Here is a 13,837-nt window from a genome sequence, read left to right on the forward strand (position 1 = left end):
TGGGGTTACAATTCCGTAAGTCAGGTTATGAGTACAATGCTGCTTCTTCAATTTTTCCTTCATTTTCCCTCAATTTCCCTCTTCCATCTCTACCCTCAAGTTACATAGTTTCCTATATATTTTTTAAGTTAAAGCATAAATATTACAAATATATAATCTTACCCAAAGACTAGTAGTAACAGATTAGATTATGTTAGATGGAGAACTAATTAGAAAAGCAGGGCAGATACTAATAAAATATGGCTAAAGAGAAAGTATTTATATTTCCTGACATTAGCTTCTTGACAAAACTGTTAGAAACTGATACATTCTAAATGCAAAAACAAGAATATTTTAACTAACATTTACTATACTTTTTTCTTCTCCCATTTATAACTACTTTCTATTATGCTTTAGATATATTTGTCCCCCAAAGTTTTATGCCTAGTCCTCAGTATGGTGGGAGATAAAATCTTTAAGAGATAGGGTCTTGACTAGGTAATTACATGATTGGGGAACCACCAATGGAAGGGTGGTTATAGAAAAAGAAGATTGGCTCTTTTCTGCTCTCTAACTCCCTGTTGTCTACTATGAGTTGTATACCACTTCTGCCACTATGATGCAATCCACTACCAGGCCCTCACCAGAAGACAGATCAATGAGGACACTAAATCTTGAACTTTCAGCCTCCAAAACTGTGAGTGCAATTAATCTATTTTCTCTCTCAATTATCTCTAAAGCTCATTTACTTTACTGATAATTGGGCTATTAGACTTTAACCCATGATTCTAAATAGTAATTGTTATCTCAAAACATAAATGGCACCTCCTTTAAAAGCAGCCCAATTTCCAATCAGCACATAACATGTTTACTTTTGATGATTGTTTATCTATTCCTTACTTCATTTTATTTCTAGATCTATTAAATAGAATTCATAAATCAAATAAAAATGAAAATGTTAGCACACTCTAATACAAATTTTCTTCTATTGTCATAAGTACCAATTTAATTTTTCACTGTGCTGCTTCATTTATTTTTTATATGATTTTTTTTCTTTTTTTCTTCTTTTTTGCCTGTCATGGGGCTGGAACTCAGAATCTGAGCACTGTCTCTGAGCTTCTTTGGCTCAAGGCTAGTGTTCTACTACTTTAACCACAGTGCCACTTCAGGCTTTTTTCTGTTTATGTGTTACTAAGGAGTCGAACCTAGGCCTTCATGCATGCTAAGCAAGCACTCCACCACTGAGCCACATTCCTAGCCCATGTTGCTTCATTTTAAGTCTGAGATCATTCATCACTGAAGGAAGTTTATTTCTTTTCTTTATAACATAAAAGTTTCTATAGATTTATTGTATTTTTCCTTTTGTTAAATTTTAAGGAAGTTGTTTTAAAATCTGAAGTTTAAAACTTAATTCTAACATAAAACTATACTGGATGAATAATTTTTTTTTACTATGAGATTCACCAATAACATTAATTTTTTCCCATTTCATGTTCTAGTTACAGAAATGACCCAGAGGTTTAAAAGATTATTGTTATTTTTCAGACCCTGTAAAACATCCATTTTCATTTTTACTTCATAATAATTAGAAACATTATTTCTAATCAGATCACTATAGTTGAATGACTATGACGTGAGTATCACTATATTCATGTTTTTTTGTTTCAAGTTCTTCAAAACTTAAACAAGTTTAATGTCAAATATAATTATTACTCTTCCTAGTTGAAATTCACTCTCAGTTTGTTTTTCTAATAAAACCTTCTACCATTTAAATTTAAATTTGACTGTAACATGCTAGGGAAATATTCAATATATTTCCTTCATGTTAAGAAACCAAAGTAATCACACTCAAGGCATTAAACATTTGGGTTTCTATTAAATTATATACTGAACAAACTTACCAAAAAATCCTATTTGTATTTTTATTTTTTGTCAGTCGTGGGGCTTGAACTCAAGGTGCTGGGTGCTGTCCCTGAGCTATTTTGCTCAAGGCTAGCCACAGTGCTACTTCTGGTTTTCTGGTGGTTAATTAGAGCTAAGAGTCTCCCAGACTTTCCTGCCAGCGCTGGCTTTGAACCTTGATCCTCAGAGCTCAGCCTCCTGAGTAGCTAAGATTAGAGGTATGAGCCACCAGTACCTGACAGCTCAAGTGTATAAGTGCTAGCCTTGAGCAGAGGAGCTCAGGGATAGTGCCCAGGTCCAGAGTTCAAGCCACATGACTGACAAAAAAAAAAAAAAAAGAAAAATAGCTATTACAGTTTCCCATCTGAAAAATAACACTATGTCCTTAAGTTCCTCTTTATGGCTTCTACAAAGTACCAAATATCAGGATCATCTGGCTTAAAAATTAGTAAGTGAACAGTAAGTAAAAGCATACATATAGGGAAGGAACCAAAAGGGAAAAAAAGCTTAATTATTTTAATCATCAGTTATATTTAATATATAATTTGAACTAATACCTATTCAATAACCATTGTGGGAAGTAGCTTGTGTTCAATAATTGTGATGATATAGTCACAATAACCAAACAACATGAAAGTTCTACCTTGCTTCTTCCTTAACCTTGCTTGCAGTCTAAGGATTAAGAATATTTTCATTTTCACCTGCTTTAAGAGTCTTTTCTTCAATGGACTGGGATCAAGAAAGTTACTACAAGCTAACTACCAGTGGCTCACACCTACAATTCTATGTACTCAGGGGACTGAGATTTGAGGGTTCCAGTTTGACGCAGGCTAGGGAAAAAAGTCCAAGAGACTCATCTCCAAGTATCCACCAAAAGGCTGTGTAGCTCACATCACAGAGTACTAGCTTAACATGAAAAAGCTAAGCTCCCTTAGCTTTGGCCCTGAGTTCAAGCCCAAATAACAGCACAATAGAAAGAGAGAAAGAAAAAGAAAAAGAGAAATAAGAAAGCATGCAAGCAAGACATAAATTTACTACACAATTTATAGAATTTCAGGAAAAATGAAGGAAGCAATTGCCAAACTCCAAATATGGAAAAGTCATGATTCACATGTGAAATATATTACCTGTTCCACGTTTTGAAGGCATTACTGGCCCGTTTAAAGAGATACCCTTCCATGACAATGCCATTTGCAGCATCTACATTATATTCCAGCTTAGAATCATCACTGGAGAAATCCTATGCAAAATAACACACGAGAAGACAGATTAGGTCATGATGTTACCTACAAAAATCAATTTTTCTAGGGAAAGAGTTGAAAAAGAAGGAAAGTTTAGTATTAAGGCTGTTTCAACACTATTCATGAAAAATATGGGGGTCTTAGATGGCCAGTAATTGAGGATGTTTCAGCACACTAAAGTATTTTAATTCAACAGACTATTGTACAACAATTAAGATAATGTTGGTTTAAAAGGACAGGTGAATACATAGAATATAAAAAAACAAAGTAATAGTATGTAAACAAAGACACAGAAACCAAGTGATATATTTGAAATGCTTTTATCACAATTATTTATGACAATATGTGTTATAATTTTTTATATATAACAATATATTTAATTGGGATTATTTGAATCTACCTAGATATTTTAAATTTATTTTTTAATTTTTAATATGTATTTTTTATTGTAAAGATACTGTACAGAGTGGTTACAGTTACATGAGTAAGGTAATGAGTACATTTTCTATAAAGCATTGTTACCCCCTCCTTTGTTTTTCCCCTACCATTCTTCCCTCCTTACCTCCCCAACTCCCTGCCCCCCAAGTTGTAAAGTTTGTTTTCAACACAGTGTCTTGTACATATCATTGTTACAATGGGTCAACCTGTATCCTTGTTATTTCCCTTTCCCTCCCCAAATTGGAAAAATGTATATACAAGATGCAGGGCACCAGAATCAAATACAGTGACAACAGGGGTTATACCATGAGGGAAGAACATACAAAACAAACAAAAAAATCACATAGTACATTATAAGTACATTAAAAAACAACACCAACAAAGATAAAACCTCTTGTGTCCCTATCTTGAGGTTCATTTTGCTTAGCATCATCTTATATGGTCATATGTACATAGCTTTTGACCTTTTCTGCTTGTCCCAGACATATACTAGTTATTGCAAATAAGGGAAACCATAAGAATGTACTTAATTGGTACTATTTTAATATACTTATATATTTTTTAATTTATTTATTATTTATTTTTCCAGTTGTGGGGCTTGAACTCAGGGTCTGGGAGGTGACCTTGAGCTGTCTTGCTCAAGGTTAGTACTCTACCACTTTGAGCCACAGCTCCACTTCCAGTTTTCTGGTAGTTACAAGAGATACGAGTCTCATAGACTTTCTTGCCTAAGCTGACTTCAAACCATGATCCTCAGATCTCAACATCCTGAGTAGCTAGGATTACAGGCATGAACCACTAGTGCCGGGCTTCTACCAATATTTTCTAAATGTACTACTATCATGGTAGCTTTTTAATATAAGAGGAGCAATTACTATTTAGTAAGTTCAAAAATAGGACAAAAAAACTATGTTTTTTCTTTCCTCTAAATTAGAATTTAGTTTTGCAATACCAAAGAAAGGACTTTCAGACAATTTCAAGTGAGCATGTCAAACTCACTTTTTGGGAGGAAGTAGGGAGAAGATACTAGGGTTTGAACACAGGGCTTGGCGTCACTGACACACATATTCACCCCTTGTGCTCACTTTTAATGTTAACTACAAAATGATTCATAGGCTTCTTGTACCACCCTAATCATTCAAATATATATATATATATGTATTTCTATATACTGTATTAATATAGTATAGAAATATATAGTGATTAATATTTATCAATTACTAATTAAATGTTAATATTGATTATTACATTCATACAATATGATGTCAATATATTAACATATTATACATTTGCATGTAACTCAAATGTTTGATTTCCCTCCAATGATTCATAAAGTCTGGAAATCAGATAATCAATACTTTCCTCACGAACTTCCTAATTTGAACACAGTCTCAATAATGTTGAATCACAGCAAATTTAAAACTCTAAAAATCAAGTACCAGAACTTTTGAACTTATTCCTGCACCAATACCTACAACTAGAATGCTACTTGTCTTGAGAAACCTTTTTACTGATGGCCCACCTGCTGATAAACCTGAGAAGTAAGGGACCTGAACAGAAGGGGAGGTAGAGTGAGTCACTCAAGGGCCTTCCAAATCTGAGACTGCTAAGACAGGGAGTGGAAATGGAATGAAATTAGAAATAAAAGGAAAATCTGATTTTTTTAACCTTTATAATTACATAAAAAGGAATAATTTTAATAACTGCTATTTTTGCATAAGTCTTAGGCAAGGGTTGAAAGAGAAAGTCATTCATATACACATATATATGTATGCATACATATATATATATATCTGTATTAAAGGTGTTTATTTAGGTCATAATTCTGGACTTTTTAATGCCCACATGTGGTGATGGCCTTCCTGTCTGAAGAATCCCTAGGAGGCTTAGCATCTCCTGATATTTTTTACTCTTTAATCATAAGAAATGAATCTAGGAAGTGGCGCTGTGGCTCAAGCAGTAGAGTGCTCACCTTGAGCTGAAGAGCCCAGGGACAGCACCCAAGCCCAGAGTTCAAGCCCCACGACCAAAAAAAGAAAAAAAAAATGAATCTATAAATGGATCATTACATTTCTTCCTAGTACTTTTTAGAAAAACCACTGCATTACTTCAATTCTCTCAGTTAAAATTTATTTGAAGTAAAGCTCAAGAGTGTATCTCAGTGGTACTCTGCCAGCCTAGAATGTGTAAAGCCCTGCATTCCTCAGATCTGTAAAAAAACAACTAATTTATTTGAGGATATGATTTTGTCTTTATTTATATTATTGCATGTATATCTCAGTGCTAGATGTTGAACCCAGTGCTTTTTGCATGTACAGTAAGTTCTACCTTCAACACAAGGCTATAATTTACCAAATTATGCACATTTGTTTAAGTTTGAAATAGATATAACTGACTTTGTAACATTTCTAAATGTTTCATTCAGAAAGGTATAGTTTCTTTAATAATCCTAATTCTATTTAAGAAAATAATGAAACTGGGAGTGTAGCTCATCAGTACAGTGCTTTTCAATGATGCACAAGAACCTGTACTCAACTTCCAATACTGAGAGAGAAAAGACAGAGAGACAGAGAATAAAACCTCTCTGAATGTGTAGTGGATTATAAATGTTACTCTACAACTATGTCTTTGAGAGAAATAAGTATTTAATTTACTATTAATATCAATATTTAAAGTACTTTAAAATGACAATCATTGTACTTAAAATGTGAGAAATGTCATAATGTTAGCAACTGATAATATTGGAATGGATATATTGTAGAATCTCTCTGATGATCTAGTGATGACAAATTAAGAAAGAATACTCAAAGACAAAAGACTAATATGAAATTTGAAAGCCAAAGAAGTCAGCAGAGCAAGGAATCTAGCTTTCACATTAGGGGTATTTGCCCAACAAGAGAACTTGAACATTCTTATGAGGTTCAGGGAATAAAAAGGTAAAAACAGATGGATGGTCAGTGATGGGTATCAAATAGAAGCTTTTTCCATTGCAATTGTAAGCTAGACAAAAAATATTACCAGGGCTGGGAAAGTGGCTCAGTGGCAGATTGCTTGCCTTGCATGCATGGGCCCTGGGTTCAAATCATCAGTACCACATACCAAGTGGCTCTGTGGCTCAAGTGGTAGAGCGCTAGCCTTGAGCTGAAGAACTGAGGGGCAGCGCTCAGGCCCAGAGTTCAGGCCCCACGACTGAACAATAAAATAAAATAAAATAAAATAAAATAAAATAAAGTTGTTCCATAGCAGCAATAGTCCTAATAATAAAAGAAAAAAAACTAAAAAAAAAAGAAATATTATTACCACTTACATTTGAGTTTATGATAAAGGTTGTAGCCAGCCAGAATGGTGAAATGTTGGAAAGAAAAACCTACCATATTTATGAATGAAATGTTTTACAAGGATCATTTTAAAGTATCCAGAAAAAAAAATAAAGTATCCAGAAATAATCAGTATTCAAAGAGAATTACTGATTACAGTAATTACAAGAATACTGATTAGTGTCAGGCACCAGTTGCTTATGCCTATCATCCTAGCTACTGAGAAGGCTGAGATCTAAAAATTATGATTCCACAAATCCAAGAGGCACTAACATCCAATTAACCAGCAAAAAAGCCAGAAGCAGAGGCATGGCTCAAATGGTAGAACATCAGCCATAAGTGAAAAAGCTGTGAGATCTCGAGGCCCTGAGTTCAAGCTCAGTATCAGCACGAAAATAAAGAAAGAAAAAAATACTGTTTACAAAATCAATAGAGAAATATTGCCTTTATTCTAATACAACAGAAGGAAATGAATTTAAATAAATTAAAAAAGATAACATTACAAGAATATTTAAAATGTGTTTAGAGCCAGGTGCTAGTGGCTCATGACTGTAATCCTAGCTACTTAGGAGGCTGAGATGTGAGGATCTTCCTGAGCTGTAAAGTCTATGAGATGCTCATCTCCAATTAACCACCGAAAACCAGAAGCGGTGCTGTGGGTCAAAGTGGTAGAGCGCTAGCTTTGAACAAAAGCACTCAGGCCCTAAATTCAAGCCCCACGACTGATCCAAAAAAAAAAAAAATGTGTTTAGAATAAATCTAGCAAAAGAGATATAAAAGAAAATAATAAATCCTTATAAAATCAATCAAAAAACTCCAGCAATTGAAGAATATAACAAGGCCATCAATTAAACAACACTATTAAAGAAAGACATCATTTTCCCCAAAGATTATTACTTGATCTCATTTAATGTCAAAATCTCAAAAGCTATTTTTATGGAACCTGAAAAGCTGCTCCTAAAATTTACATGGAAATGCAAACCTACAGTAATTCATTTCTTCAAAAGAAAAGGTACGAAGCTGCTTTATTCGATATGAAGACTTACTATAAAGCTAATAACAACTAAGAGACTATAGTAACAGGATATTAAGAGAAAAAGATTAATAGAATAAAGAGCCCGAAAACAGCCTTAGCTATATGTAAATGTGAAGTACAAAAAGGACATACTATAGAACATTTGGGGAAAAAAAACATTGATAACTAGTCCAGATCCACTACTAATGGAAAAAAAATGAAAATTGGATCTTTACTTGACATCATAAACAAAAACCCAAGTACACATGTACTGAACATCTAAACATGAAGTCTAATGTTTTAGCTCAGTGGCACAGTGCTTGCCTAACATTTGTGAGGCCATGAGTTTAATCCCTAGTACCACAAAAAAAAAATTAAAGCAGTGATCTTTATGACTTGGAGATGGAAAAGATTTACTGAACAAGACACAAAAGGCATCAAATAAAAACTAATAAACTACATAAAAATTTAAAACACATAAACCCAAAGGGGCTTATCCTTATATTCAGAATACATGGAATGTATGATTGACAGCTAACCTGACAGGAAAAAGGGAAAAAAGGGAAAAAAACACTAATAGACATTTCACAAACAGTATGACTAAATGATCAACAGATATAGTCACAAAATTATGTATAAATTAAACCACAGTGATATAGGTTCACATCTGCCCACAAAATTAACAAAAACATAAAATTGTTTGCAATATAACAAGGTGACAATGAGCAATGGGAATTCTCAGAGTGCTACCTGCAAAGAATGGAATCACATTTTGAGATATAATTCAGTAATACCGACTAAGGGTGGACTCTTTGATTAGACAGTTTTATTCCAAGAAAATCACCAAAAATGTGTACATATCCAAAACCATGTACACAGATATTTACAGCATCACAGTGTCTTTAATTGATCAATTCCAGTTCTTTAGAAATCTAAGTAATTATATTAAATACAGTTTCCCTTAAATTTGATTTTTTTTTTTACCTGTAATGCAGCCTTGTGCCAGCATTTAAGGACAGAAAAAAAGGTAATTATTCATAATGAACAAAAATAGCATTATTTTCAATAAAGGAAAATAGTTTGAAGTATTGTTTAAAGTCAAATAAATTAATCTCAGATTTAATACCAGTTCTGAACCTCCAGTACAATCTTTAACAGAATAGGGAAAGATATGAAATTATATATAAATATATATAATCATTAAATGTTTGAATTCAAGCAAATAATCATATATTTCTACAAACATTTCAATCTTTGACTTCAATTAAAAATGATTCCATTGGGCTGGGAAGGTGGCTCAGTGGTAGAGCGCTTGCCTTGCAAGCCTGAGGCCCTGGGTTCGATTCCTCAGCACCATATAAGCAAAAAGAAAAAAGCCGGAAGTGGCTCTGTGGCTCAAGTGGTAGAGAGCTAGCCTTGAGCTGAAGAGCTGAGGGACAGGGCCCAGGCCCAGAGTTCAGGCCCCACAACCGGACCCAAAAAAAAAAAAAAGATTCCATTTTAATAATCTTTTCACAGTAATGTTACTAAAACAAATTACTCATCAAAATATATTGGGCCAAGTGTAGTGGTAAATACCTGTAATTCCAGATATACTAGAAGTCTAAGTAGGAGGATTGTAGTACAAATCTGATCCCTGGCAAAATGCAAGATCCTCTATGAAAAATAACTAAAGCAAAAAAAGGCCTGAGAGTGTACCTCAAGTGGTGGAGCATAATATAAAAGGGGTAGGGATATTTCTAAGTGATAATGTGCCTGCCTAGCAAGCATGAGGCCCCGAGTTCAAACTTAAGCACTGCATTAAAAAGAAAAAAAATCATCATGTCCCACACCCTAAATTTATTCCATTTTTTCCTGACAATAAAAAAAAAGTGCCCCAGCTATGATGGGACACACTTGTTGGTTATCCTACCACTCCAGAGGTTGCGGTAGAAGGATTACAAGTGCTAAGCTAGCCTTGGTCACATAGCAAGACTAAAATTTTTTAAATTGGTTTTAGTAAAAAAGGTAAAAATAAAGGGGGAAAGAGAGAAAAGTTACTCAAATAAAAAACTAAAGCCAGGGGGCTGGGAAGGTGGCTCAGTGGTAGAGTGCTTGCCTTGCATGTTCGAGGCCCTGGGTTCGATTCCTCAGCACCACATAAGCAAAAAGAAAAAAGCCGGAAGTGGTGCTGTGGCTCAAGTGGTAGAGCGCCAGCCTTGAGCTAAAGAGCTGAGGGACAGTGCCCAGGCCCAGAGTTCAGGCCCCTCGACCGGACCCAAAAAACAAAAAAAAACAAAAAACAAAAAACTAAAGCCAGGCATGGTATGCACACATGTAATCCCAGCTACTCTAGACAGAATCAAGAGTTCAAATCCAGTCTGGAATACATACCCAGATCTCATTTAATTTTTTAAAAAGTTAATCTAACCTTCCAACTTTAAATAAAAGAAAATATGGAGTTAGTTTTATCTGATAATAATAAGAAATAAAAAATCAATGTAGCCAGGCACTGGTGGCTAATATCTGTAATCCTAGCTACTCAGGAGGCTGAGATTGGAGGATGGCTGTTAGAAGCCAGCCAGGGCAGAAAAGTCCCCATGAGACTCTTATCTCTAATTAACCACTCAAAACAAAAACATAAACAAAAGCCAGAAGTGGTATTGTGGGTCAAATGCTAGAGAGCTAGGCTCAGAGACAGTGCCCAGACCCTAAGTTCAAGCCCTGAAACCACCAAAAAAAAAAAGAGGAAGAGGAGGAAAGGGAGGGGGACGAAGAAGAGGAGGAAGAGGAAGAGAACTAGGAGGAGGAGGAAGAAGAAATAATCTGAGGTGAGTCTAGGACAGGTTATGGTAGTGTATACCTGTGATCCTAGCACCCAAGAGGTGGACGCAGGAGTATTGTGGGTTCCAAGCTAGCAGGGTATACAAAGTGAATTCAAGGACAACAAGGCTACAAAACAAGACTCTGCTATAAAAAAAATGATAATAAGAATCATAACAAAGGTTGTCATAACAGAAAATCCTTCCTTTTTAAAATACTATTTAGCCAGGCGCTGGTGGCTCACACCTGTAATCCTAGTTACTTAAGGAGCCTGAGATCTGAGACTCAAGGTTCCAAGCCAGCCTAGGCAGGAAAGCCCATGAGACTGTTATCTCCAATAACTACCAAAAAGTTGAAAGTGAAGCTGTGCCAGTCCTAAGCAAAAACGTAAGGGAAAGTGCCTGGATCCTGAATTCAAGTCCCAGGATGGGAAGGAAGAAAAAAAGAAAAAAAAAGAAGTTGACTTAACTGTTTTTACTAAGAAAACAGAAAACAGATTTATTTTTAAGCAAGCAAGGCAGCCTGACATCTACTTATAATACTGTATCCAACCAATGCTCTCTCTCTTTTGTTTTCAAAGTACTGAAAAAAGGCAGGCTCCATTGGCTCACTACTGAAATCCTAACTACTTAAGAGACTTAGATCTAAGGATCACAGCTCAAAGCCAGCCCAGGCTGGAAAGTCTATGAGATACTTATCTCCAATTTATCACCAAAAACCCAGAGTGGAGCTATGGCTGAAGTGGCAGAGCACTAGCCTTGAACAAAACAGTCCTGAGTTCAAACCCCAGAACTGGCACAAAAAAATTACTGCACAGGCTGGGAAGGTGGCTCAGTGGTAGAGTACTTGCCTTGCATGCATGAGGCCCTGGGTTCGATTCCTCAGCACCACATAAGCAAAAAGAAAAAAGCCACAAGTGGCGCTGTGGCTCAAGTAGTAGAGTGCTAACCTTGAGCTGAAGAGCTGAGGGACAGCGCCCCAGCCCAGAGTTCAGGCCCCATGACCGGACCCCCCCCCAAAAAAAAATTACTGCACAAAAAATTCACTACTTAAGATATATTAAATATAGTATATATTATATACTATCATATTGCATTTCAGACATAACACTCAATTCATTATAAAGAAAAAAAGAGCTTAATATTTGAATTTTCATTCTTAAAAGCAATTTCCAAAAGCTAGTGTAATTGGCCTTGGGCATTTTAACAAATCACACCTTTTAGCACCACTGTGAAAGAAAGGAGTGTTGCTCTGAAGTGAGCGCACCGGGGAAATGAGTAACACTGTAACCAAGGCACATGTGCTCACAATCAATCTCTCTCTCACTGTCTTCCTCTCTCTACCTCTTTTATCTCCCTCATATCATCATTCTCTTTTATTACTCACTTTTATCTGTCTCTTCTTTATTACACAGATGCACACATGCACACATACATACATTTACAGAATATTAGTAGCATCCTAAATGAAACTATGAATAGTATTTAAAATAGGTTTTTTATAAACTGGTTCAAGAACATGGCTTTCAAATGTTTTGATCTGAAGGAATAATAAAATACATACCTTAACATCTGAAAAATATCCTACTTTCCACAAAAAGACATTTATTTGTACCATGAAATTAAACAACTGAAATGATTTGTTATAACACAATGGTACCTTGCTTAAACCAAAACTAATTTAGTAAAATGAAAATTAATCTTCTTTAACTTTTCCCCTCATGTACCTTTTGTTGAATAGTGGAATGTTTTTGTTCCATCTCTCTTTTTTCCTTTGCTGCATCTACAACCAGTTGATCCAACTAGAAAAGGAGAAATATAAACTTAAAAATCAAAGAAAAAAGCACTTTTTTTCAAACCATACTTGCAAGTTAGGCACAAAAACTCCTTTTGGCTAAACTTAAAAACACTTCATATTTCTTTCTGGTATTAATCCCTCTTGGAAAAGGTCCATTCCTGCTAGGGAAAAGGTTTCCAAGAACAATCATGGTGCCAAGCATTCAAGGCAGGAGGCCTTGTCTTGGGAATGTCAGCAATATGTGTTCAATCCTTGAATAAGGAAAATGACTGTAGCTTAAGGTACATGCTGACTCACTCCACAAATTTGGATAGTTACAATCAAAGTTACCAAGAGGAGACACTGGTGACCCCCAAATGGCAAAGGGTAGTTCAGCTAAACAAGTCTAGTCAACCCTCACAAATTAATATTAACAGATACTTCCTATCACTCAAGAGGCTTCAAGTCTTCAAGTTGACTGTTACAATCAAATCTAAATGTAGAAAAAATGACCAAATAAAAGATAGTTAAAAAAAAAATCATGAGCTGGGTGGCAGGCAGCACATGCCTATATTCCCAGCACTTGGGAGGCTGAGGCAAGAGGATCACTTAAGCAACACAGCAAGAAGACAACCCAATCTCCCAATAGTAACAATAAATGAATATCACTCCAGAGTTTTAGATTCTATTATTTACCAACTAAATTTCTAACAAAAATCCTAACTAGCTATTTATAGCAAAGATATAATATCCATTAAACACTATGGGCATTATTAGTTATTACAAAGGCCTGAAAACATTTGACATTTGAGGGGGGAAAATATTATAAAAGCAATTAATAAAACTTTAAAATATATAAATATTTCAACTAGTCAATTGCAATTTGATTTACAAATTATATTAAAATGAGAGTGTAATCTAATGTTTGATAGGCCAAAATCACATAGAAAAGTCTTACCTTCCCTCATGACTGGGCTACATATGCTATCTACTGATTTCTACAAAACCCTGACCCTTCTCTAAGTGGTAAATAAGGCTACTTGTTCTCATGACCAGAAAGGTCATATTTTAGCAGACCACATTCTGGCATCAAAGCTGTATTTTCCAGGTTTCCCTGAAGTGTGTATGACTTTGTGACTAACACTGCTCGTTAGAATGTACACAGAAATAACATACAATTTCCAGATGTCCTTAAGGAAACAGAATGTGTCTTTCCCCTTTCCTCCTTCCTGCTAGTTGGAATGTGAGAGCTTTATTAACTACTTTGAACCATGAAACAAACTCAAAGGATATAGCAAGCCTGAGTCCTTGAGAATCAAATAGTCATAATATTTTGCTTTGTATTTTTTACATTGAAGAACTGTATT

The 13,837-nt window shown here is 35.0% G+C and overlaps 1 protein-coding gene across 4 annotated transcripts in view; it reads right to left on the bottom strand.

Annotated features, from left to right (window-relative positions):
* Positions 1-13,837, bottom strand: part of Acap2 (ArfGAP with coiled-coil, ankyrin repeat and PH domains 2) — a 116,429-nt gene that overhangs the window by 39,712 nt on the left and 62,880 nt on the right. For all 4 annotated transcript variants that reach the window (XM_070029879.1, XM_070029877.1, XM_070029878.1 and 1 more), the window contains exons 9-10: positions 12,421-12,495; positions 3,009-3,121 (exon numbers count right to left, since the gene is read on the bottom strand). In XM_070029879.1, the coding sequence (XP_069885980.1) occupies positions 3,009-3,121; positions 12,421-12,495 (188 nt within the window). The remainder of the gene's footprint in view (positions 1-3,008; positions 3,122-12,420; positions 12,496-13,837) is intronic.

Source organism: Dipodomys merriami, unplaced genomic scaffold (assembly GCF_024711535.1).
Source record: "Dipodomys merriami isolate MVZ:Mamm:240054 unplaced genomic scaffold, mDipMer1.0.p SCAF_2, whole genome shotgun sequence".
NCBI lineage: Eukaryota > Metazoa > Chordata > Mammalia > Rodentia > Heteromyidae > Dipodomys > Dipodomys merriami.